The sequence below is a fragment of the Sorex fumeus genome, unplaced genomic scaffold (assembly GCF_029834395.1).
Source record: "Sorex fumeus unplaced genomic scaffold, SorFum_2.1 ptg000199l, whole genome shotgun sequence".
Taxonomy (NCBI): Eukaryota; Metazoa; Chordata; class Mammalia; order Eulipotyphla; family Soricidae; genus Sorex; species Sorex fumeus.
The window spans coordinates 1,977,849-2,004,197 of NW_026606256.1; the positions used below are offsets into that span (position 1 = coordinate 1,977,849).

The window sequence follows — 26,349 nt, forward strand, 5'->3', positions numbered from 1 at the left end:
TGAGAGCGGCCACAGAGCGAGAGCAGGGGAGAGCCGGCCCTGCGTCTGTGCGTGTGCGCGTGCGGGCGCCCAGCTGTGTGTGTGTGTGTGTGTGTGTGTGTGTGTGTGTGTGTGTGTGTGTGTGTGTGTGTGTGCATGCGTGTGTGGGGGGAGGTGGGGGGGGGCCGGTCCACAGTCCATCAGCCCGGCCCAGGAGGCTGGGGAGCCTTTCGTAATGGCCCCCCTTCCCGGCCCCCCTCCCCCGCCCCTCCCCCCGCCCTCCTCCCGCCCTCTCTCCCTCCCTCCTTCCCTCCAGCCGTGGAGGCTGCAATTACGCTTTGGGGATAAAACGAGGCGCAGAGAGCAGGCTGGGGCATTTCTCCCCGAGATGGCGGGCCTGGCACTGGCGGCTCTGCGGCCTGGACTCCTGCTGCTCCTCTTCGTCGTGTGCCCCTCGCAGCCCGGAGGTAGGCCCCCCGTCCCCTCCCGGCCAGGTGCCCGCACCCCGGGCTCTGGGGCGGCCGGAGCCCCTCCAGACCGCGGACCGCGGAGGAGGAGCCGGTCACGGACGAGTCCAGGTGGACCCACCCCAGGTCCAGCCTTTGCTGCCCGCCAAGGGCTGGGCGGTTCTGCTCACTCCTGGCCGCTCCCGGGGTGCAGGGGGCAGCGGGGCACATGGCCCTGGGGGTGTATGGGACCTGTACCCACCGCACCTGTGTGCCACACCAGGAGGCGCACCTGTCCGCGGTGCCGGGATGCAGCCGCATCGGCACCAGCGAGCAGGTGGCCGCCTGGGGCCCCGTCCCTGGGATGTCAGGCTCCCCCCCTGGGAAAATCGGGGTCCACGGGGCTCAGAAGGTGGGCAACGGCCAGGGGGGTCCATGGCTGGTCGGTGGGCATGGGGCTGAGCTACATCTGTGCGTGCTGGAGACCTGAGGGCTGTCGCACAGGCAGGCTGTCCCCGACGTGTCCCCAATGCGGCTTCGGGTGAGGATAAAGAATGTCCACACCGGACAGGTGTCGTCGCGGCCGTGAGCCGAGGCAGGAGGAAGCGCTCCCTGTGTGTGCACAAGACGGCCCTCCCCGCAGCCCCACACACACACGGGGCACCCGGGAGATGGGACGGCGGGGGCAGCGTCCACCTGGGGCAGACCGGTGTGGCTGGCCGCAGAGGCTAGCCAGAGGCAGCTGGGAGTGGCCCTCCAGGCTCTCAGCAGAGGTGTGGATGCAGGCTGTTTGTGGGGACTGGGCGGGGTGAGGTCCAGTGCACGCGGGGCCCTGAGAACCAGACCTCCAGCGGGGGGCCAGGCAGCACCGGGCGGAGGTGGGGGGGGGGAGGCCGGGAAGGAGCCACAGCTGTTTCCGGAGATTGCGCGGTGTGAGGCTTCCTGCACCAATGGGGCTGGACGTGCCTTTGGGAGGGGGGGACTTGCGGGTCCCCCCCCAAGTCTGGGAGCAGCGGCTCTGAGCACTCACCTCCAGGGAAAGTGAGGCTCAGAGAGGGGAAGGCAGGGAGAGCGACCCGCCAGCCTGGGGACAGACGCACATGCCGGGCTGGCTGGGGTGCCTCTCAGGGTACTCGCAGTCCACGACCCGTCTCCCTCTGCCAGCCCCGACTCTGCCGCCCGAGCAGAAGCAGCCGGGCCAAACGGGGTGTGTGGATGGATGGGGTGTCCTGGGCTGAAGTGTGGGGTGAGGGCGGGCGGGGCCGCGCACACACACACACTCATTCATCCATCCTCACGCTCACTCAGCCCCTTCGCAGCCACTCACTCGCACCCACTCATTCCCACACCCTCGCCAGCACCTCACACATGCGACCCCCCCCACAGACACACACCCACCGTCACCCACACCCTCACACCCAGCCCCACACACCCTCACCCGTCACACACACACCCACACCCACACCTCACACCTGCCCCCACACACACACTCAGACCAAGCTCCCACATACACACCCCTCACACCTGTCCCATAGACACACACACATACACTCATACCCTCACACCCGGCCCCACACACACACACTCTCACCCACACCCTCGCACCCAGCCCCCCCCACACACACACATTCACACCTGTCATGCACACACACACACACACACACACACCCTCCCTCACACCTCACACCTGGCCCCACACCCATCACACACTCACACGCACACACTCACGTCTCTCCCTATGTGTCCCCACTCCCGCAGGACCAGAGAGAGAGCATGTGCAGGGCGAAGGCACCTGCCTTTCATGGGGCTGACCCTGGTTCAGTCCCCAGCATCACACGTGGTCCCCCAGAACAGCCAGGAGTAACCCCTGAGCCGTGCCAGGTGTGGCCCAAACACACCACCGCTCCGATTTAAAAAAAAAAAAAAGAAAAGAAAAGGAAAGGAAAGGAAAGGAAAGGAAAGGAAAGAGAAATGTTATCAGGTGGAATCCCGTCCCCAGTTCCCCAAAACATTCTTGGGGCTTCTCTGTTTCCCACGTTAGAAGTGAGAATGACCCAGAAAAGTGGGTCCAGCCCTGCTGCCCAGCAGAAGAACCCCCAAACGCTCAGCATGCCCAGGATTTCCTGCCACCCTCGCTCCTGGGGGCGGGCGGGGGTCAGGTGACTGGGGCAAGCTCTGTTTCGGGGGTGCTGTTGTTCTCTGGGCTGCAGGGTGAGGCAGGGCTACAGACTTGCCAGGAGGGAGCGCCCCCAACCCCCCCACGGATTGTTTTTGAAAATCCCTCGGCAACCGTTCCGCAGGCAAACAACAAACAGCCTCGAGTGCTCTTATCTGCTCCCCAAGCGCCCCCTGGACTTAGTCTTGGCTGAGCCCCCAGCCAAGCCTGCTGGCCCGCGGCTCATGGACATCGCCCGGGTCTTTGAACCCAGAGCCCAGGCGGCGGGGTGGTGGGAGGGGAACTTGGGGCGGGGGGAGCCACTCTGCGTGCTGGGGACACCGTCGGGCCCTGGCTCTTGGTTTGGCTGCAGCAAAGCGGGGCGAGTTTTACTTCACAGTCGGGTAGCAGCTGCAAAGCAGAAGCCCGTGGGCATTTTAAATGAGTCTCTTCTGCGGGCTTTGCCGACCTGGGCCACTCCAGCCCGTCTTTCCTCGTGGGCTTTCTACACTCGGGTTTTACCTCTTGCTTCTCACACCGCACGCCGCCTGATCAGATCTGGAGGTGCATTTCCACCGTAGTTCCTTGGCACGGGAAGCACATAGCATAGCGGGGTCCCAGGACATGCATCACTGTCGCGGGGCGGTTCGGGGATCAGAGGTGAGACTTCTGGGTCCGTGTGACTCAGGGCAGCAGAACTGGAGGGACAGACGCCATGGATCCCAGTTCCAAAGGAGGAGCACTCCCCCACCCCCGCCCGACACTCTGACTGGGAGGTAGTGAGCTCCCCGTCACTTGAGGCATGTAAGCAGGAGCCCCCGGAGATGTTGGCAAAGGGAGTTGTGGCCGGGGCCAGAAAACTGTTATGATTCCTGCAAGGCTAGGGCTGTAATTCAAAGATGCAAGAGACAAGTTCCAGCCAGGCTCGCCAGCAGAACCAGCCAAACCCACATAAAACAGAGGAGGTGCTCCAGGCAGCTGCTCGGGCCAACCGAGACCCGGCGGGAGAGGAAGGGTTGTCCGGGCCAAGGAGCAGAGCGGGGAAGGAAGAAGACCCGCTGCGTCATCTTTTGGGGTCCTGGGAGGGGCCATCTCTGTTTATTCTCCTCCCTTCAGCACTGGGCGAGACACCACAGGCAAGGGCCCCCCTAAAAAAACTCCTCTGGCCATCCAAACCTCCCCAGGCCCTCAGGGATCAGGCTGGAGTTGGCAAAGCCTGCGGGATCTGAATCATGGGGGGGAGGGGGGAGAGACATAGCGGAAGACTGGCCACGGGTGGGTGAGGGCCAGCAGGAACCTGGAAGAGAAAGTGGGGGTCCAGCCAACATTAAGTGGGGAGACCCTACAGGAAACCAGACACAAAAGCCTCCCTGCCACCTAGTGCACCTGCCCAGCACTTATTGAGCACCTACTGTCTACCTGCCCTCCACCATGCATGCCTACTGTATACCTGCCCCTTCCACGGTGAATCGAGACATCGTGACAAGGGTCTTTTTCGGGGGGAAAGGGGGTGGCAGGGGTCACGCAGCCTGTGCGGGGCAGGACAGAGCTGTCGCTTGAACCTTTCCGCCCGTCTCCACCACCACGTCTGGAGGCAGAGCCTCAGCTCTGCCTGGAGAACACGAGTTCGGGTTCAGAGGGGGGAGGTGACGTGCCAGATGGCAGAGCGGGCGGGGGGTGGGGGGCACGGCCAGGAGGCGAGGCCCCAGATGGGTGTGTGGAGGGGGGCCTGGCTCCCCCCACACACACCCTCCGGGCTGGGCGGGAAGAGGGGCCGCCCACGGAAGCGACAGCGCCCAGAGCCAGGCCAGCAGCATCAAAGGTCCTGCAGCAAACATGTGTGTCCCTGGCGCCGGGACCCGCGCGGCCCTGGCCGCGCCAGATCGCACACATCCCCCAGGTCTGGATGGCAGTTCCCAGGGGCCCGGGTGGCGCCGGGGCCTTGGCACCAGGCGGCTGTGACAGCTTGGCACCCCACCCTGCCGTGCGGCCACTGAGAGAGACAGCAGGGCTGGCTGCAGAGCTCGGGCGTCCTGGCCGGGAGGTCCCTGGACTGGACAGGAGTGGGGACAGCATCCCCCGTCCCCGCTGGTGCTCCTGCTGTGGCCTTGGCAGAGTGGCTGGGCGAGGTTGGGACAGTGGGGGGGCTGTGGACATGACCCTGCTCAGGCGTGTGTCCAGAGCCCAGCAGGACGGTCCCCAGGCTCCAGGACTCCGCCCGCCTCTGGGGACAGGCCGCCGCTGCTGCTGGAGGCGCATCCCTTTTCCTGAGGAAACTGTTCTCCTAAGACAGGGCTCTCGTGCCCAGCCCCGGGGGCTGCTGAACCCTCAGGGGCCTATGGGTGTGGGGATGGCCCGTTCCCTACTCCCCCATACTCCCCCACCCCACCCCAGCCCGGTCCTCCCAGTGCGGCTGAGCCTTGCAGGGGGATTGACTGTGCCCAGAGGGGATGGAGATGCTGTCTCGGTGGTCTATCCTTCTGCTGCTCACAGCTGTTAAACTGTAGCTAGTCCAAGGTCCAAAGTCGCGGGGGTGTGCAAAGAGCCAGGAGAGCTGGGCCGATGCAAACAGAAAAGCTCCCCGCTCTCCTGCAGGGGTTCCCGGCGCGATTCCTGGCGGAGTTCCCGGAGGCTTTTACCCAGGTAAGGGGACTGAAATAAGTTGGGGGGGTTCCTTTCCGAGAGGGCCCCCTTTGACCTGGCCACAGGGAATACCTCTGGGGGCTCTCAGAGTGGGGGTACAGGGTGCCATCCCTGCTGAGGAGAGACACCCTGAGCATCACTGATGGAGCCCCATACTTTTAAAAAGGAGAAGAAAAAAAATGTGGGCTTCCCATCACCCGGACCCACAGTCAGTCAGAAAGACCAGGAAAAGCAGGGGCTGGGCCCTCCCGGGAACCAGGCAAGGGAAAGCTAAAGCACTCGCCTCATAGGTGGCCAACCTGACTTTGAGTCCTAGGAAACTGCGTAGGGTCCCCTAAATCCTGCCGGTAGTGATCCCTAGAGCAGAACCAGGAGTTAGCCCTGAGCACCGCTGTGTGTGGCAAGAAAGAGGAAGGAAGGGAGGGACGAAGGGAGGAAGGGATGAAGGGAGGGAGGGAGGCTGAGGGGGAGGGAGGGAGGGAGGGAGGGAGGGAGGGAGGGAGGGAGGGAGGGAGGGAGAAAAATGGGAGGGAAAAAAGAAAGGAAGAAAGGTAGAAAGAGAAAGGAAGGAAGGAAGGAAGGGAGGGAGGGAGGGAGGGAGGGAGGGAGGGAGGGAGGGAGGGAAAGAAAGAGAGAGAGAGAGAAAGAGAGGGAGGGAGGAAGGAAGGAAGGAAGGAAGGAAGGAAGGAAGGAAGGAAGGAGGGAAGGAGGGAGGGAGGAAGGAAGGGAGGGAGGAGAGAGGTGTCAAGGATTTGAGGGCAGAGAAGGTGTTGCTCAGGGAAGGGCGGGCCACCGGCCTGGGCACCAGCTATTGGCCAGTGAGACTTGGGGAAACTGAGGCTGAGACTGGACCAAGGAAGGTACTGAACAGGGGTTGGTGTGACCAGGGAGGGGGGAGATGGGAACTCATCATATGCTCCCCACCCCCCACCCCCAGGAACCGGCATTGGTGGTCTGGGAGGCCTAGGAGCCGGAGGAGGTAAGCACAGAAACCCCGTTGCAGGATCTGGGGATCAGTCGCCCACATAGGTCCTCAGGCCTCAGCCCCCCAGACCCAGAACCGGAGCCCACCCCGCCCCCGTGGCCTGAGTCTTTCCCCGTGGTCCTCTGGACGCCCCCTTAAGTGGGTGTCGCAGCCCCTGGGAGCCCAGCTTGCCCCCAGCAGCTAGCTGGCTGTGCAGAGTGGGGGTACGGGGGCAGTTCCCGCGAGCAGCCAGGAGGCCCGTCCCCAGTGGGGCGGGGGGTGAGGGGGAAGGGGGGACCCCGGGCTGCCGTTCACTGCTGTCATTTCCTCCCTGCAGCACTAGGGCCTGGAGGCAAACCACCCAAGCCAGGTAAGAGAGGGACGTGGCATGGGGGACCCAGCAGGGAGCAGGGGGCAGAGGAGCGAGGGGGGTGCAGAGAGGAACAGCCGGACCGGGGCCAGGAGGCCAGAAGTAGCCCCATGTCTCCAGGGCTGAGAACCATCTGGAACCCACCCTCCGTGGCTCTCTGCCTGGCTGCTCCCAGACCCCCCCGCAGGGCAGACTGTGGGGGCCCAGACTCACCTCGACTGCCCCACTGACCCCGACCAAGCCCAGGCCGGACTCCAGGCTGACCTCTGGCCCGAGTCCCGGAGGAGCTCCCTCAGCCCGGGCTGTCCTGCTGGGCCTGGATCCGGGGGAGCTTCCGAGGGTCTCTGATTAGCTGCAGGTGAGAGGGGCTAGGGGCCCCAGGAAGCAGGTGGAGGCAGGCGTGGGTGGGTGTGACCCAGCAGTGAGACAGGCCACACTGGGGCCTTGGCGCGCCCCATCCGTGGAGCCCGAGGACACGGCCCGCGTGGCCAGCAGCTCTTACGCAAGGCCAGTCCTGATGATCCAAGTACAAATGAATCCGAGGGCCCCGAACTCCCCCCTCGAGTGCCCCCGGGTTGTGAAACCTCAGGGCTGGGCCCAGGGCAGCCGGCCTGGCCAGGGCTTTCCCGGCTGGGGAGGCCGAGAGCTAGGGAGCCCCAGGGGGGTCAGGGCTGGGGGTGGGGCTGATGGAGAGAATGTGGGAGAGGAGGATGCTGCCTCAAAGATGTGGACTCAGGGTCAGAGGGCAACGCTGGAGTGGGGGTGGGCGTCCCACCACGGGGAGGGCTGTGCCCAGAATCCCACAAAGCAAAGATGAAATTTAGGCTTCCGGAAGAGCTTCTGGCTGGTGGGGGAGGAGGTGGACGGGGACAGAGCGCAGACTGGGATGCGAAGGTTCAGTGGCAGCATCTGATGGAGAAAGGGGCTGGGGTGCCCCAGCCCCAGGACTCCAGAGCTTGGGGCAAGGGCAGGGACCACCCACTCCCAGGCCCCAGGTTGGGGTGGAATGGAGGGTGGGCAGCCTGGGCGAGGAGCAGCCGAGTCCACTGGGAGCAGCGCACACACGTGCACACACACACTCAGCCAAGGGGTGGCGGACACCGGGTGCTGGGTAGCTCACACACTGGTCTTTGGAAGGCCGTTGGGCAGGTGGGGAAACTGAGTCCCAGAGAGGCCAGTGCCTAGTGACGCAGCGGAAGAGATGCCTTGGGGGAGCGCATCTGAGTTCGGAGCTCTCTGCTGCCTCCCCCTCACGCCCCTCTCCTCCCCAGGGGCTGGCCTCGGCGCGTTTGGGCCAGGTGAGTCCACCCCCCACCCCCACACAGCAGAGGAGGGCGCAGGGGAAAGGGTCAGCGGGCGTCCCCGCCCCACCCACCTGCCCGGTCTCTGCTCCCTTCCTGCCCTGCCCGCTCTTCTTCCCAGTCCTGCTGGGCTCAGCAAAGGTCCCCCGCATGTTCCCTGCCCTCCAGGAGCTCAGGAAACCGGCCTGGCGCCAGACGATGAGGGGCGGGGCCTGCGGCTGGGAGGGGCGGGGCCTGCAGCTGGGAAGGGGCGGGGCCTGAAGCTGGGAAGGGGCGGGGCCTGAAGCTGGGAAGGGGCGGGGCCTGGCTGCTGCGGGCTGCAGCTGGGTGCGCCGCTTTGGGCTTAGAGATCCCGTCCACCAGGGACCGGCTGCTGGGTCAGACTTGGCCACCCACGCAATTAGGAAGTGGGGACTGTGCAGGGAGGGGCAGTGGGGGACCGTCCGGGGCGAGCCTGCCGGGGGGAGACCCGTGTTTGGGGGCAGCCCTGGGGTTCAGCACCCTGGCACGCCCCAAGCTGCGGCTTGTGGGAGAGCCGCGCGCATAATTGGAAACAAAGCCGGCGTGATTGTGAACTGCAGCTTGATTGCCCGTCAGTCAGCCGGGGCCAAGGCCCTGGAATGTCTCCTGGAAGGAGAAGGCGCGATGGGGCCCAGATGTGGGAAGGAGCGAGCCAGAGGCGGCCATGTGGCTTCCATAGCGCTTAGTGTCCGCCTGCAAGGAGGAGCCGCCAGCACGGCAGGGCAGAACGGCACATGGGGGGCAGGGGACACAGAATGAACGGCTCCAGATACAGGACCAGGGCCCGGCCCCAGGAGCCCCGGGAGAAGGCGCTGGTCCTGGGCCCAGGGACTGGAGGCGATTAGGGAAGCAGGCCTGGCCCGGGCATTGCAGGGGGTCAGCGCTGTCACGCCAGGGGTGCCTCAATAGGGCGCGCACACACACACACACCCTGTGCCAAGGCTGCATCCAGGTTGCGGGTCTGCGTGGCTGCACTCACATCCCGCCCAGGGAAAGGAAGGATGCCCCCTACCAGCCCCCCTCACCCCTCCTCCTCTCCCTGCAGGTGCTGGAGCACTTGCAGGCGCCGGGCCTGGAGCAGGTGAGTGTCAGCGACTCGACTCAGGCCCGTCCCAGACTGTCAGCCTGGTGGCAGCATCCTGGGCTGTGGGCCTGGCCTGGGCACTGGCATGAGGACGCCACTGAGCAGCAGGGGCTGAGGGGGTCGTCCTGGGACCTGGGTCTGTGCTAGTATAGTCAGGAGAGCTGGAGGGGACGAACTCCAGGGGCCATGGGAGCCCCAGGAGCTGCCAACTTAGAGGGGGCTTCTGGAGGGCTCCCTGGAGGAGGAGGAGACACAAGTTTGACTTGGAAGACGCTTGCAATTTAGGGTGGTAGAGGAGAGCCGCCTGACAGGTAGCTCCCAAACCCTGTCCTGGGAGAGGGGGTGCTGCAGAAACAGACGTCCATAGACCTCTCGATTCCCCCCCCTGCAGGTCTGGGCGCTGTTCCAGGTGCCTTTCCCGGAGGGGCGGTGCCCGGCGGAGCGGCTGGTGCGCAAGCTGCCTATAAAGCCGCCAAGGCTGGTGCGTTACCGAGGGGCGGATGGGGGTGGCGGGGTCTTCTCTGCAGCCCAGACTGTTCCCCGGAGGGAGGTGGGTGGGTGTGTGGGCGCATCCCCAATCCCCCCGAGGCTCAGGGAGCAATATCTGCATCCGAGGCTCAACCCGGAGCCTGCCCCTCGCCTGAGGCCTTGGCTCCCTGCTCTGGCTCTGCAGGTGCTGGGCTTGGAGTCGGCGGTGTTGGCGGTGTTGGTGGTGTTGGCGGCCTTGGCGGCCTTGGCGGCCTCGGTGGCCTCGGAGTGTCCACAGGTAGGGAGACCTGAGCAGCTGGGGGTGGGCTCTGCAGGGGTGGAAGGGGCCCTCTCACTCCGCCCCTTCCCTGCAGGTGCTGTGGTGCCCCAGGTGGGAGCCGGTGTGGGGGTCGGAGCGAAGCCCGGGAAAGTGCCTGGTGAGTGAGGGGAGCCTCGGGCTGGGCGGGAGCCTCGGGTCAGGGAGGCTGCACACACGTGTGCACGCAGGGCACACACATGTAGATACACATGTGTTCACATACACGCATATATGCACGCAGGGCACACACATGTAGATACCCACGTATGTGCGTACAGACATGTGTGTACACACACACACACACACACACACCAATCCCCCTGGGGTCCCTGGAGGAAGTGATTCCAGGTTAAACAAGGGCCGCTGAGCCGAACAGCGGGAAGAACATCTGGAAGCTGTTGACCCCGAGCTGGGCCGCCATGTCCGCAGCTCAGAGGAGATAAACACTGGTGCAGAGGGCGGCCAGGACATCCCGGCCACCCACCCATGTTCCCCGCTGCCCCCACCACCAGCGAGGCCGGAGGTGTCAGGAGAGGGCCGGGAGGGGCTGAGCTCACACGTCTGTCTTCTCTGGTGCAGGCGTGGGGCTGCCAGGCGTCTACCCAGGAGGAGTGATCCCGGGGACAGGTGAGGCCACAGAGCTGTCCCTTCCCCCAAGCCGATGCCACCCAGACCTGTCCTGGCTAGTGCTGTCACCCTAGGCCTGGGACTCAGGGCAGGTCCAGCCCCAACCATCACTCCCTGCCAGGGACTGGCCCCCTCGCCCCGTCTGTGACCTCCCGAATTCCCCCAAAAACCCAGTGAGGCAGCTGTGCCTCTCTCGACCCCGGAGGCAGGCGAGGGGGCGTTCCCAGCCCTAGCACGTGACTCCCCCGTGTTTGGTCGTGGGTGAACCCCCAGTCACGGCCCCCGAAGGGCTTTTCCAGTGAAAATGTGCTGGTGCTCAAATCAACTCCGGTTACAGACTTGGGCCAATTGTCTCTGGGAAGTGGGGCCATAACCTTGGGTGGACAGAGAAGGAAAGTCCCCTGGACACCCAGCACCCCTGACGGTGTGACCCCAGAGGCCGTGGGGACCACTCTGGCCTTGGCCCTCACCCACACCCCCTTTGTCCCTCCAGGGCGGTTCCCAGGTGTGGGGGTGCTCCCTGGAGTTCCCACCGGCACAGGAGTCAAGCCCAAGGGCCCAGGTACGCAGCCGACCAAGTGGGGCGCAGGGGGGCCTGTCGCTCTTTAGCTCAGGCACAGCTGGTGACGGAGGCAAGAAAGCCTGGGTCCCTGTGCCGAGGTGCACACGTGTGACTCGTGTGTGTGTGCATGTGGACTGTACTTGTGCGCACACTGGCCCCGCACATACATTGTGCATCTGTGTGTGTATACATGTACTCAAACCCAGTGAATGTGTGTGGACATGGTCCTACACATGCATACACATGTGTGTACCTGTATCTGAGTGTGTAGGTGTGTACCTGCATTCACATGTGTCTTCACGTGTGTGCACTTATCTCTCTGTGGGCATGTGTGCTTATGTGTATACCTGTGTCTCTGTGCATGTCTGTGTGTGCATGTGCATCTGTGTGTGTCTGCAAGCGTGCGCACCTCTGTGTGTGAGTGTGCACATGGGTGCATGTGTGTGCACATGTGTACATGTGTGCATGTGTGCCCATGTGAGGATCAGCAGGCACCAGCAGAGACTCTGCTGCTCCGGGCTCCCTTGGCACAGTCTACATGTTGACACCCTTGTCCTTGCAGGAGCAGGCGGGGCCTTCGGTGGAATCCCAGGTGAGCACACGGGTCCCCTTTCCTCTGTGCCTGCTCCGTGTCTGGCTCCTCCCCCTGACGAGGGACAGAGCAGCCTTGCGGGGTCAGGGACACTGACGGGGGAGGAGGCTGAGGCGGGGGCCTGAGGCTGAGGCTGACCCGCTTCCCTGCTTCCCACAGGAGTCGGCCCCTTTGGGGGTCAGCAGCCTGGAGTCCCTCTGGGGTACCCCATTAAGGCCCCCAAACTGCCAGGTACGTCAGGGATTCAGCGGCTCCCAGCTGGGGGTCAGGGAGGGGAGAGAGGTCTCGTGGGCCCAGATTCTCTGCAGATGCTCCTCCGAGTGCTGAGGGCACCTGTGGCCACAGCCAAGGCATTGCTCACACACATGCATGCACACACACATGCACACACACACTCACATACATGCTCACACACATGCCTACTCACGCACAGTCACACACACACATGCTCACACATGCTCCGACGCATGCACACATGCTCACACACATGCTCACAAACACACTCACATGCTTACACATGCTCACACACATGTTCATATATGTTCACAAGCACGCTTACACACATGCTCACACGCATGCTCACACGCACAGACTCACATGCATGTTCACGCATACATTCACACACATGCTCACGAACATGCACATTTACACAACAGTTACATACGTTCACCCACCGACACACACACATGCACATTTTGATAGACGCATACACTCACATAAAACACACGTACATCCACACTTGCACTCACAAGCACATCGCATGCATGCACACGCTCACACACACTCACACATGCACATGCGCACAGTCATATGCACAGGCGCACACATTCACGTTCGCACACACAGTCATGCTCACCACTCCTGTGTTCATACACTCACATACCCCCATGCATATGCACACACGCATGCTCACACCGTACATGCCCACAGGAAGCCGTTGGTGTCCCTGACAGAAAACCCACACCAGCAGGGCTGCGTGCAGTCTCCTGGGGGCAGAGGGCAGGGCGGGGTCTGGAGTCTGAGCAGCCCCAGCCCTGAGATCCCCACTCTCCCCGCAGGAGGCTACGGTCTGCCTTACAGCACCGGCAAACTGCCCTACGGTGAGTGAGTGCGCGCCCTGCAGTCTCCCACCCCCGCCCCAGCCCCGTGGGCAGGGCAAGAAACAGGACTTGTGGGTCCCTGTCTGGGCTCTTGTCTCGAGCCTCAGCAGAATCAGTCCTCTCTGTGCCTCAGCATCCCCATCTCTAAAATGGGAACAACCACTTATACCCACATGTGGGGGTGTTTGACCCTGACTGGGACGTCCCAGGGTGGGACCCCAGACAGCCTAGCCCCGGGAGGGCAGGGTTGGGGGGTGCAGCCATGATGAGATGGACCCCCCTCCCTTTCACAGGCTACGGGCCTGGAGGAGCAGTTGGTGCTGCCGGGGGCAAGGCCGGGTACCCGACAGGCACAGGTAAGGCCAGCCTCACCCCACCCACCAAGGGCGTGCTTATCCTCCAGGCTTCTCAGACGCGGTGGCCTGGGGGCAGTCAGCCCCTGTCTGAGCTGGAGAACAGGGGTCTGCAGGTCAGCTCTGCTTCCCCCCAAGTCCTCCGCCCACTCCCACTTGCCAGCAGTCAGCTCCCCTGGAGCTGAGGCAGTGGGCTGTGGAGCCGTCAGAGCACTGTTCTGAGAGTCTCTCCTCTCCCCCAGGGGTTGGCCCGCAGGCAGCATTGGCAGCTAAAGCAGCCAAGTATGGTGAGTAGAGTGCGGGTCTGCACTGCCCAGCCCTGCCCCGGGGACCTGCTTCCCAGACGACCCGTCAGGGGTGCTCTCCGCTCCACACCCCTACCTGGCCAACTCTCACCGCCCGCCCCCGACTCCTCTCTCCATCGGCTCGTCTGCCCATCCTGCCAGCACCCACCATCACCTGACCGTCCTTCCCTTCTGCCATGCATTTCTCCCTCCATCCCTCCATCTGCCGTACTCCCACCCCATCCCTCTACCCGCTTGCTCCTCCCCAGTCGCCCCCCCCACTGTCCACTTATCCCGCTCCACGCGATCCACCATCCCCGCACCCTTCCTCCCTCCCTCCTTCCCTCCTCTTTTCTTCCTCCCTCCTTCCTCTCTGAGCACCTGTGTCCAAGCTTTGCCAGCTGACGCAGACATCGTCTTGAGAGCTGATAAGATTTTTTCTGGCAAACATCAGGAAGCTTCTTCGAGACGACGGCATTTGATTCAGGCCCAAGATAGAGAGGAGTTGGCCCTGTGGTTAAGGAGGAATGGGGGGGAACTGGGGAGATGGGGCTGAGGGCTGACAGAGCCGGGGCTGCATCTCTGGGAAGTGACCCTGAGCCAGGCGTCAGCTCCAAGCACTCCAGGATGTGGTCCAAAAGTCCCCCCAAAAACTGCACAGCACTGTCCTCCCGTTGTTCATCGATTTGCTCAAGCAGGCCCAGTAACATCTCCATCGTGAGACCTATTGTTATTGTGTTTGGCACATCGAATACATCACGGGTAGCTTGCCAGGCTTTGCCGTGCGGGCAAGATACTCTCGGTAGCTTGCCGGGCTCTCCGAAAGGGGCAGAGGAATCGAACCCAGGTCTGCCAGGCTGGCCGCGTGCAAGGCAAATGCCCTAAACTGTGCTATCGCTCCAGCACCCCCCCCAAAAAAAAGAAAAATAAAAGGAAGAAAGAGAAAGAGAAAGAAAGAAAGAAAGAAAGAAAGAAAGAAAGAAAGAAAGAAAGAAAAGAAAGGCCAGGATATCCCTCCTCACAGAACACAAGCATGAGGTCCTGAGTTTGATCCCTAAGCACCAAAAAAAAAAAGAAAGAAAAAGTGAGGAGGGGGCGTGGTGTTGGGAAGAGCCAGGCTGAGGCATAGGAACTGTGACTAGAAGTGATTTGGCAGCCAAGTGTCAGGTTAATGGGCTCCGTAACCGTTTTACTAGTTGCCCAAGTCCATGGCCGCTGATATGGCACAACCAGGAGGTTCCTCGGACCCCTGTTCCAGGCTGCCTCCGACTCTCTCCCACGAGCCCCTTTCTAGCCCCAGCGGGACGGAGGCCTCCCTCCACCAGGCAGGGGTGCGGCTGCGGGGAGCGGGCGAGTCCCCTAGCCACAGGCTCACCCCACAGAGGCCCCAGCGGCCCTGTGCCTGGCAACAGGGAAGCCAGGGGGAGAGCCGGGAGGGGCGGCCTCGCCAGGCAGCGGCCACTCGGATTACAAACTTGGCCGAGGCCTTGGAACACGGGACAGGATCCCGGGAACATTCCGACAGGAGCCCCTTGGCCCAGGCCGAGTGCTTGCGGTTTCTCAGTATGTGACGGCGATTAGACAGGATTTGTCTGAAAACACACAAGGCCCTCACAAGTGTGTGGAAATGGACCCGGGGAGGGGGGCGGGGGGGGCTGTCAAGGAACCACAGGACAGGGACCTTCTCCGGCCGGCCCAGCTGGAGACACCCGCGCTGCCGTCCCCCCCGGGGACTATGGGCACGGGTCCAGGCCTGGCCTCCATGTGGCCTTCGCGGGGCTCATGCCGGCCCGTCCCCACCCACAGGTGCTGGCGGAGCTGGAGTCCTTCCTGGCGGGGCCATCCCTGGCATCGGGGGGATCGCAGGTAGGGCCTATTTTGCAGGGGGCGGGGGGCCGGAGTGGGGGGCATCGAGAGAGAGGGACTGACTCTCGTCACCGTCTCTCCAGGGGCCGGGGGACCCGCGGCTGCGGCTAAGGCGGCGGCTAAGGCGGCCAAGTATGGTGAGTGCCGGAACGGTGCCGGGGGTGGGGTTGGGGGGGACTGGTCACGGAGCCCCCCACCCCAGAGGGACTTGTACTGCCTCCTCCCCAGGGTGCTGCGGGGAGGGGGTCTCTGTCTCCACTGACTGGGCCCCAGAACTGGGGGTCTTGTCTCCCCCACCTGACCGCAAGGCACGTCCAGCCCCAGGGCCACTGGGCACAACTGTGCCCCTGGGCCTCAGCTGCACCCCACACTCCCGCCCGATGCCCAGCCCATACAACCCCCTTCTCCTTCCAGGAGCTGCTGGAGGCTTGGCGCCCGGCGTGCCAGGGTTCGGCCGCGGCGTGGGTGTCCCGGGCGTTGGGGTCCCTGGCATTGGAGGTGTTCCAGGTGCTGGAGTTCCAGGAGTTGGAGGAGTTCCAGGTGAGGTGGAGTGTGTGTGTGTGTATGTATGAGTGTGTTTATGACTTTGTCTGTTGTATGTGTGTTGTATGTAAGAGTGTGTGTGCACATGACTGAATATGTATGTGCACGTGTGTGACTCTGCAAGAGTGTATGAGTGTGTCTGTGTGTGTGAGGGTGTGTATGTGACTCTGAGTGTAAGAGGATGAGTGTGTAGGAGTAAGCATGTGTGTGTGTGTGTGTGTGTGTGTGTGCATGGGCATGTGACGACGTGTGTGAAATGTGTGTGGTGTGTGTGAGAGTGTGTGTGCCTGTGGCTGTGTGTGTGTCAGAGTGTGTTAATGTATGCGAGTGCGTATGGGTGAGTGTGTGTTTGTGTGTGTGATAACTTGTGTCTGTGTGTGTGAGTGCGTATGAATAAGCGTGTATATGTGTGCATGTGCATATGACTATCTGGAGGCGTCGACCATGACGTTCTCATGTTTACCGACTGCACTCCGTGATGTGTGGGCAGATGGAGGGTGGGCGGGGTGGATGCCCGGAGAGTGAGGGGGAGGTGAGGGACACGGGGGTGAGTGCAGAGAGTGACAGATGAGGGAGAGTGGGTGGGGGATGGGTGCTCAGATACGGGGGGGGGGGTAGCTGATACAGTGTGGACAAAGAGGTGAGTGGGTGGATGGAGAGACTGCTCAGAAGGTCAGTGGGACGCGGGTGGGTGGGTGGACAGAGGGGCTGAGTAGATGGTGGGTGGTGAGTGGGTGGTGAGTGGACGAACTCTTGGATGGATGGAGGAGTGATGAGTGCATGGATGGATGGATGGATGGATGGATGGATGGATGGATGGATAAGCACGTAGTTGGATAAACAGATAAATAGACAAGTTGATACAAAACAAAATTCAAATGAATAGCTGGAGAGGTGGATCGATAGTGAGCGGGGCAAATGGGCTGATGATCGGACTGATGGTGGGTGGGTAGATGCAGGCCAAGGGCTGGACAGACAAGTGGACAGACACAGCCAGTCCATGGGACAGATGGGCAGACCGAGACAGCAGTGGGCGCATTTAGACTCACGCTGACTGGGAGCAGCGGGGTTCGCAGACAGACAGGGTGGACCGAGGCCCCACTGGCATCACCTCACCGCCACTGTCCACTGTCTGTGTCCCCACTCCAGGAGCTGTGTCACCAGCTGCTGCGGCTAAAGCAGCCTCCAAGGCCGCCAAATACGGTGCGTCCTGTGCCCGCCCCCTCAAGCCCCACCTCCCGGCTCCAGTCCTGGGGTACACTGAGTGAGGCCCTCGGATACTGTCTGCACCCACCCGGCGTGACCCGTACCAGATCTGGGGCGGGGAGGGAGAGTCCCCGGGGTCACCCCAGACCACTTCAGGAAACCCAAGTGTGGGCGTCCCTCAGTCTGTCCGTGCCCCAGAGAGCCCAGCGCTGAGAGGAGGGGGAGGGGAGCCCGGGCAGCCCCTGTTGGACACTGGTGGGCCCCGTAGGTTCTGTCCTTCATGGACCTGTCAGGGGTCACCGGGGCAGACGTCCTCTCGGCCAGAGAGCCTCCACTTCATGGCCTCTCCTTTCCGTGGTGTCCCGCAGGGGCCAGGGCTGGAGTGGGTGCTGGAGGTCTGCCCTTCGGGGGCGTCGGTGCTGGGGGCTTTCCCGGTTTTGGAGCCGGAGCTGGAGGTGAGTGCGTGGCTGACCAGGCCCGGGACCCCGGGGGGGGGGGGGGCGGAGGCCTTGGGGTCCCTCTTCTGTGGGTGGAGGAGTGTGAGGGCGTCGTGTGGGTACCACAGTGCCCGGAAAAGGTGGGCACACAGAGGGGACGCAGCAGCGTGCCTCGACACTCAGTCGGGATCTCCCTCTTCCTTCCTTCAGCCGCTGCCGCCGCCAAGGCAGCCAAGTATGGTAAGTGCCAGGCCCCAGGCACCCCTGCCCCCCAGTACCCCCCCAGCACCCCACTCCCCCCCAACCCTGGGGAAGGCCAGAACGAGCCACCTGAGGGCAGGACCACCTCAACCCGCTCCAGGGCCCAGGTGGTCTGTGCCAGGTTGGGGGTCCCACACCCTCGCTCTCAAAGCCACACTGCCCTTGGCCATTGGGGTGCCCCATGGGGGGGCTGGGGGACCCCACTTCTAGGCCCCACCCCGACGGACAAGTCATGGTGCTCTGCTGTCCTTCTGCTCCCGGGGCTGGAGGGCGGGTGCTGGTGGCATGAGGCTGATGCCCCCCACCCTTCCTCCAGGTGCCAGGGGCGTGGGAGGAGCCCTGGGAGGACTGGTGCCGGGCGCAGGCGCAGTGCCCGGCACGCCCGGGGTTGGAGGTGTACCAGGTGAGGTGCTGGGAGCCCCCGGGAGGCGGGACATGGGAGGGGACACGGGTCTCTTGGGTCTCGCCAGCCGAGCCCCAAAGCTGGGGGTGGGAGGTGCAGGGAGATGAGGCCTCAGTCTGGGGGTGCCCGCAGGGCCCCTTCTGACCCCCTTCCTGGGGGAGCCTCCTCCTGGAGACCGGGACTGCCTGTGTTGGGGCTGCCTGGCTCTGGTCACTGAGTTCCGGAGGCAGGAAGCACCCACCTGACATGGGGGTCAGGGTCTTGGGACTCTGGGCTCTGCCGGGGGCCTGCGGCTGCCCCTCCTCATGGCTGAGAGCAGGGCAGGCCGGGGTGAGCTCCCCGACCCCCCCACACACAGAGCACCTAGGGGGAGGGGGGAGGGTGCTGGGAGCTCCCTGACGCTTGTCCCTCGCAGGAGCTGCAGCCCCAGGGGCAGCTGCTGCCAAAGCCGCCAAGTACGGTAAGTGTCCTGGGCCGGGCTGGCCTCACCTGGGCCTCAGCGCCCAGCCCTACACCTAGGGGCCCTCAGCACCCAGCTCTTCACATAGGGGCCCCTTAGCCCTGCCCCTAGAACCCAGCCCAGGGCCTGATCGCCCACTCAGGTCCTGCCTGGGTCCCTTTTTGTTGTTGTTTGTTTTGTTTTCATTTTTATTAGTTAAACACCACGAGGTACAGTTATCGACTTATAAATTTTTGTGCTTGGGTTTGAGTTCTACAATGGTCAAGTACCCATCCTTCCACCAGTGCCCATTCTCCACCCCCACTGATCCCAGTATCCCTCCCACCCACCCCCGCCCCCCCATCCCACCCTGCCTCTGTGGCAAGGCATTCCCCTTTGGTCTCTCTCTCCTTTTGGGTGCTGTGGTTTGCAAAAGAGGCGTTGAGTGGCAATCATGTTCGGTCTATAGTCTACTTTCAGCACGCATCTCCCATCCTGGGAGGATCCTCCCAACACCCTTTACTTGGTGCTCCCTTCTCTATCTGAGCTGCCTTTTCCCTTAGCATGTGCCCGCCTGGGTCCCTTTGACCACTGTTAGAGGTATTGGTAAAAGCAAGCAAGAGAGACCCTCAGAAGCCCCCCAGGCCAGGTCTCATCCCCCAAGCCCTGCGCCTCCCAGTTCCGCCGGGCCGGTCTCCATCCCCCCACTCCGTGCCAGCTCCCTGACCCCCCCTCAGTGTACAGCTGCACCCACAGACATGGGCCCCTGTCGGGCTGTGTGTGCCACCCCGAGGTCCCCTCAACCCCAGGGCACATGTCTGACTGGCCAGGACCCAGGATGCATGGGGTGGCGGCCTCGGGCACTCCCACTGCAAGGGCAGGTGCGAACCCCAGGGCCGTCCAAGTCAGAGCCTTCCTTCACTCAGACTCAGAGCCCCCGACCCTCTGACGAGAGTGACCCCGTTAGTACAGCTCCCACTTGTGGGGGGATCCTCCCCCGGGGCGCTCTCTACCCCTCTTTGGAGACGTGGAAACAGGTTCCGGCATGTGAGCAACTTGTCCCACCCCCCTTGCCCCCTGAGGAGTCTGGGGGCCCAGAACTCAGCCTCTGTCCCCCTCAAACATCTCCAAGGGATCCCGTTGTCCCCCAGAACTCAAGAACTGGCCCTGCGTGCACCCACACAAGCACGAGAAAGGGGAGCAGCGGGCCTGCCTCTGGGCGGTGACCCTTTCCCTGCTGCCAGACTAAGGCAGGTGCGTCTCCCCTGCAGGTGTGGCACCCGGCGTGGGCGTGGCTCCCGGCGTGGGCGTGGCTCCCGGCGTGGGCGTGGCTCCCGGAGTGGGCGTGGCTCCCGGAGTGGGCGTGGCTCCCGGTTTGCGTCCCGGGGGCGTTGCAGGTGAGCTGCAGGAGGGTGGGGTGCAGGAGGGACTGCGAGCTCTGGACCCCGCGTGGGGCCTTCCCTGAACCCCCTCCCTCCCCGCAGGAGTGGGCGCACCGGCCGGAGGCAAGTCTGCTGCCCAGCTGGCCGCTAAGGCCCAGTTGCGTAAGTGTCCTGCCCGCCCCGAGCAGGGGTGCTGGGGGACCCCCGGTGGGCACCTCTCAGCCAGCCCCCCCTCCCCTCCCCCGCCTCTGGAGGAACTCCTCCTAGGGGGGGTACCTTGTGACCTGCCCCCATGACGGGTGGAACCCAAGACGGGGGAGGAGGCAGCCGAGGAAAGGAGCCCACACAGTGCCCCCGGAGGCCAGTGGGACTGGTGTTCACCAGCCAGGTGGCCGGCAGGCGGGCACTAGCCCTCCCTGGGCGCTCCCACCCACTGCTGTGCCCCGCTCACTGTGTTCCCAGGGGCTGCGGCTGGAGTCCCCGCTGGCGTGCCTGGATTCGGAGCAGGTGCTGGGGTCCCAGGATTCGGAGTGGGTGCAGGTGAGACCCCCTTGTCCAGCCGGCTCCCCCCGCGCCCCCCTCACTCGACCCAGAGTGAATTCCTCACGATTCTCCATCCCATGCTCCGGAGTACGCAGGAGGGCAGGGTGGCTGGGGGCTCGGGACCCCACCCGGGGCCTTCTCTCATCCCTCTTCTCCCTTCAGGAGTGGGTGCACCAGCCGGAGGCAAGTCTGCGGCCCAGCTGGCCGCTAAGGCCCAGTTGCGTAAGTGTCCTGCCCGTGTAGCGGCCCCAGCCCTCAGCATCCCGCCTCCTGCATTGGGGCACCCCCCCCAGCCACCTGGCCCCAGCCTTCAGAAGTGGGCTGTCCCCTGCCCTGGGCTTCCCATCAGAAATGGGGTGTCCTCGGGCTGAAGCGATAGCTCAGCGGGTAGGGCATTTGCCTTGCATGCGGCCGACCCGGGTTTGATTCCCAGCATCCCATATGGTCCCCTGAGCCCTGCCAGGAGTGATTCCTAAGTGCAGAGTCAGGAGTAACCCCTGTGCATTGCTGGATGTGACGCAAAAAAAAAAAAAGAAACGGGGTGTTCCCATCCTTTCTCCACAGGAGCAGCAGCAGGGGGTGTCCTCAGAGGCCCCGGGGGTCTTGCGGGCGTGGGTGTTCCTGGTGGGGTAGCAGGTGAGTTGTGCCCTCAGAACTGGGGAGGAGAGGGAGGTGTCCTGAGGAGACCTCTGAGCTCACTGTGTCCCCAGGAGCTGGACCTGCAGCCGCCGCCAAAGCTGCCAAGGCCGCCCAGTACGGTGAGTGTGGGGACTGGGCACGGGGTGGGTGGGCACTCGAGGCCCTGCCCTGCTGTGCCTGGGGGGGGGGGGCGGGGTTCTTACGAACTGTCTCCACAGGCGTGGGGGGCGTGGCAGGACTCGGAGCCGGAGCCGGAGGGCTGGGAGTGGGCGGCGTCCCAGGAGCCGGAGCCTTTGGAGGTAGGGCTGCTCGGAAGCAGGGCACTGGCATGTGTGTATATTGTGGGGGGAGATGCACCGTGCATGTGCACCGTGTGTGCAGGCATGATACTGTGGGTGCGCACTGCCATCTTCTCTGAGGACTGTGAATATGGTATGTCCACATGTGCGTGCGGTGGGTTACTGCTTGCATGTGTGTGTGTGTGTGTGTGTGTGTGCGTTTATATGTGTTGAGGGTGTGTGTGTGCGCGCCTTCCGTGTTCTGCGTGCTGCGTGTGTGTTTATCTGTGTTGGGGGGCGTGGACCTTGTGTGTTCTCTGCGGACGGGCGTGTGTGTTTATGTGTGTTGGAGTGTGTGTGTTCCTTGCATGTTCTCTGTGTGCCGCATGTGTGTTTATCTGTGTTGGGGGGTGCTTGTGCCTTGCATGTTCTCTGTGCTTGTGTGTGCGCATGTGTCCGCGAGCTCTATGTGCGTGTGCCTGTGTGTGTCTTGGCCCGTCTTCCCGTTTCCTCCTCGGAGGGCTGGGAGCGGGCGGCCTTGTTCCCTCTGCCCCCCCCCCACCTTGATCTGAAGCCTCCCTGCACTTGGGGGCACGCGGTGGTCAGCAGGAGTGAGGGTGGCCCTTCCCACGGAGCCCCGGCCCCCTCCTCTGCTCTCCCGCCCCCACCACTACCGGGGGTCCTTAGGCCAGGGTGCCAGACCCCCTTTCCTGAGAAGAGAGGCGAGGCCCCAGGGGACAGGCTGGGCCCCTTTCCCCACCCTCGGCGCCCCCCCAGGCCCCCCGGGGAGTGGCCACGTGCTCCCCGGGTGCTCCCTCGGACGTGGGAGGGATGTGGGGGGAGACCTGGGCAGGTAGGGGTGGGGGGAGACGTGGCTTGGGGGAGGGGTCTGGGACTCACATGCCTCCTCTTCCCCACCGGCCCCAGGTGTGTCTCCAGCTGCGTCTGCTAAAGCAGCGAAATACGGTGAGTGACACGCCAGGGCCCCAGGCCCGCCCCTCATCCTGTGCAGCGACACAGCCCCCCAGCCCCCCCAGGCCTGTCCGGAGACGCCGCCCAGAGGGGATCGAAGGACTGGCCCAGTCCTGACCCTCATGCCTCCTTCTAGGTGTTGCTGACCTTGGAGGCGTCCTGGGAGCCAGGCCCTTCCCCGGCCGGCCGGCGGGAGGCAGCGGAGGGCAGGGTGGGGTGATAGTCCTGGGCAGGAGGCGTGGACACAGGGGCAGACCTTGGGGGTGAAGCACCTCCTGGGCCCCCCAGGCTGAGACTGAGGCCTCATGTCTGTGCTGGGTGGTGCTGAGGTTTGTGAGAAGCCTGGGGGCAGGGGGCGTTCTTGGGGACAGAGGCTGGGGGCTCCCGTTCCAACCCCCATCTTTCCTGCAGGAATGGCCGCGCGGCCTGGCTTTGGCCTGTCCCCCATTTTCCCAGGTAAGCCCCCCCCGTGTAGTCCTCCCCACCCTCCTCCCCAGGGGCCAGGCCAGGGCTGGGTGTGACGCCCCAGACACAGAGGACACTTCCCAGTCCCCGCTGAGGTGGGGCGAGCCCAGACGGGGTACACCCTCGGGTGGGGGGTCCCCAGAGTACCTCTCACAGCCCCCCTCTGTCTCGTAGGTGGTGCAGCCGGGGGCCTGGGAGCTGGTGGTGAGTTGGCAACGCTTCCGGGGCCCCCCACTTTTGGCACAGGGTTCTGGGCTCCTCCACAGAGTGGGTGGGCTGGCCTCAGGTTGGCCTTTGATGTGGGGGACTCTCCGGGAGTTCCCTGGGATATACAGAAGCTCAGGATCGGGGCCTAGAATGGGGGGGACAAAGGCCAAGACCCCCGTCTCAGGGGCTCCCCCCTGGGAACAAGCCAACCCAGCCGGGGGGCTCTGGCGAGACTGGGGGACGGGCAGCCAGGCAGGGCCAGGGGGCAGCCGAGCCGAGCTGTGCGCTTGGGGCAGGGTGGGGGTACCGGGAGGGTCCTTCAGGTCGAGTGCGGGCAGGAGTTGCCTGAGACCCCCATTCTTCCCCACAGTGAAGCCGCCCAAGTCCTACGGAGGGGCGCTGGGGGCCCTGGGCTTCCAAGGTAGGTGGGAAGGACCCCCCCAAGAAAGCGGGTGGCTGCGGGTCTGGGTGGGGTGGGCGGGCCAGGTGCCCACACACATCCCCTGCTGGGATCCCTCCCCAGGCCCCCACCCGGACCCCCCTTCAGGTGGCTCGGCTACTGCCCGCTGACCTGGGAAAGGGGCAGAGCCTGGGGAGAAGGGGTGAGGGCAGGAGGGAGAAGGGCAGGACCAGGGGCGCAAGGGACTCTGGGTGCTGGAGGGGCGCAAGGGCCCACAGTGGCTCTACATCTTGCTCAGACACAGGGCCGCCTCTGGGGGTGAGGCAGATTCCCAGCACAACACACCCTCCGACACACATGCACAGCAGCAGGCACACACGTGCACACAGATGCCCATACACACACGCACACGCTCACACACGCACACTCACATACACATGCACACACATGCACATGCACACAGATACAGACTCACACACACGTGCATACACATAGACACACTCACAACGCACACACAAATGCACACGCCTTCACACATGCACACAGATACACACATACACACATGTGCACACACATACACACACATGCACACAGATGCATACTCACACACATGTGCACACATATATACACACATATACACATGTGCACAAACATACTCACACATGCACACAGACACACACACATGTGCACACACATACACACATACACGCTCACACATGCACACACACATACACACACATACATGCACACACACACACACACACACACCTCGCACATGCACACACTTACACATACCCCAGCGCCACCCAGTGCTAACCCCTCTCTCCTCCTCTTCCATCCCCATCTGCTCCCCAGTAGCCTGGACCCAGCGGGAGGGGCAGAGTTCAAGCAGCCTGGCTCTGTCAGGGGATCTGGCGCTCAGTCAGCCCCTCTCGATCCCTGTGGCCCTGTCACTCACTCCCGTCCAAACCCGCGCCCCCTCCCCACTGTGGGGTCCGTCTGCACGCCCCATCCCCACACTGCCACCAGGTGGCGGTAATGTGTCACCACCCTCCAGCAGGGGCGGGACCTCCTTGGCCTTGAACCTCGAGAGGGTTTTTTGTTTTGTTTTGTTTTAATGGAATCACAGTGAGATACACAGTAACAAAATTGTTCCTGATTGGGTTTCAGTCATACAGTGTTTCAACACCCAACACCCGCCCCTTCACCAGTGTACATTTCCCACCACCAATGTCCCCAGTCTCCCTCCCATATCCCAACCCCCGGCCTCTCCAACCACTGACCAGTCCCCTCCTGGCCCCTGTTTCCCTGGTCTTGGATCTTAGTCTCATTGTATATATGGTATATATGATATATATTATGATATATATATGAGTGCAGCTATTCTACATCTGTCCCTCTCCTTCTGACTCATTTCACTCAGCATGGTACTCTCCATGTCCATCCATGTATAAGCAAATTTCATGACTTCATTTTCCCTAACGGCCACGTAGTATTCCACCGTGTAGACATACCATTGCTTCTTTATCCAGTCATCTGTTCAAGCCCAAAGCGTTCTTTTTTTATTATTATTTATTTTATTTTATTTGCTTTTTGGGTCACACCCAGCAATGTACAGAGGTTCCTCCTGGCTCATGCACTCAGGAATTACTCCTGGGGGTGCTTGGGAGACCATATGGGATGCTGGGAATCGAACCCAGGTTGGCTGCGTGCAAGGCAAACACCCTACCCGCTGTACTATCGCTCCAGCCCCCAAAGCCTTCTTGAGGGTCAGACTCAAGCCCTCCTGGAGAGACACCTGGGCCCAGAGTCCAAGTCCCAGTTCAGACACGGAGCAAGTGGCCATCCCTGAGGATGACTAAGACCCTTGTCGTGTGGGTTTTGCCTCCCTGTGACGCGAGCAGGGGTCTTTCTGAGGCGCTGACCATTGTCTGCCTCCTCCACCAGGCGGGAAGAGAAAATGAGCTCCCCAGGCCCCCCGACTCGCGACCTCATCAACGTTGGTGCTACTGCTTGGTGGAGAATGTAAACCCTTCCTGGCCCCCACCCCGTCCCCCACCCCCCTCCCAAGTCCCCACTCCGGGAGGGGACAGGCAGGCAGGCCAGCAGTGGCCTGGGAAACCCAGAGGACGAGGAAACGAGAGAGCAGCCCAGGAGGGCCCCTGCTTCAGGGCCGGGGGCAGGCGAGCCCCCTCCCTTCCCGCCCAGGAACTCCCCCCCACGTCTCCATCTCCAGAAGGACTCGGTGCTAATGCTGGTGCTCTCACCTTCGGGGGGAGGGAGGAGGGAAGGGCAGCCTCTCGGGGCCCCTCCCGGGGCACCTCTGAAGCGGGCACCTCCCGACCCCCCCCCGGCCGCCCCTGGCGTGGGCCCCCTGGTACCCAGACCCGCAGAGCCCCAACCTGGGTTCTGCCCAACATCTCCGGCCCTAGGGCCCCCTCTCCCCACCAATGGCTCATTCCCTGGTGCACCTTGGGGTGAGGAAACCCCCATTGGGAAGAGCCCTCTTGCCCTCGTGGGCGTCACCTGCCCATCTGCCCTTCCGTCCGTCCGTCCGTCTGGTCCCAGTGGACCTCCAGGTGCCGCTAGCAGGCCGAGCGCCCCCACCATCAGCCTGGATCACTCTGCCTCCCCACCCCCCTCCCCGCCACACACATCCCCTGCTCGGGCCCCCAGAGAGAGCCCCAAGTGAGGGGTGTGCCGGCCTGGGGGGGTGGGATGTCCCCCCCCACGCAGTACTGTAACCCCCTGAGCCACTGTTCAGCCCAGTACCTGCCCGCCCGTCTCTTTGTGTCTCGCTGTGATAGATCAATAAATATTTTATTTTTTGTCCTGGATATCTGAGGATTGGTTTGATTACTGATGTTCTTCTTTTTTTTTTTTTTGGGTTTTTTTTTTTTGTGATTCATTGACCCCCCTTCCCCCCAAAAAAAATTTAAAACCCAGGGAGCTCTATTCCCAGCGGAAAATTCATTCTAATCACCTTGGTAGAACTCTGGATGAAACACTTTTTTTTTTTTAAATAAGAAAAGAGAATTAA

The 26,349-nt window shown here is 63.0% G+C and overlaps 1 protein-coding gene across 1 annotated transcript; it reads left to right on the plus strand.

Annotated features, from left to right (window-relative positions):
* Positions 1–178: 178 nt before the first annotated feature.
* Positions 179–26,146, plus strand: ELN (elastin). The gene is made up of 36 exons (XM_056108235.1): positions 179–446; positions 5,176–5,223; positions 6,161–6,202; positions 6,525–6,557; positions 7,829–7,855; positions 8,925–8,960; positions 9,355–9,444; positions 9,637–9,729; positions 9,806–9,868; positions 10,330–10,377; positions 10,871–10,939; positions 11,502–11,531; positions 11,691–11,762; positions 12,590–12,631; positions 12,925–12,987; positions 13,227–13,271; positions 15,075–15,134; positions 15,218–15,271; positions 15,549–15,674; positions 16,827–16,880; positions 17,252–17,338; positions 17,531–17,560; positions 17,898–17,984; positions 18,400–18,444; positions 19,695–19,820; positions 19,908–19,967; positions 20,268–20,345; positions 20,511–20,570; positions 20,913–20,984; positions 21,059–21,106; positions 21,206–21,286; positions 22,193–22,231; positions 22,649–22,693; positions 22,877–22,906; positions 23,280–23,330; positions 25,257–26,146. Exons 1-36 carry the CDS (start codon positions 215–217, stop codon positions 25,271–25,273), a joined length of 2,283 nt encoding a protein of 760 aa, XP_055964210.1. The 5' UTR covers positions 179–214; the 3' UTR covers positions 25,274–26,146.
* Positions 26,147–26,349: the final 203 nt, after the last annotated feature.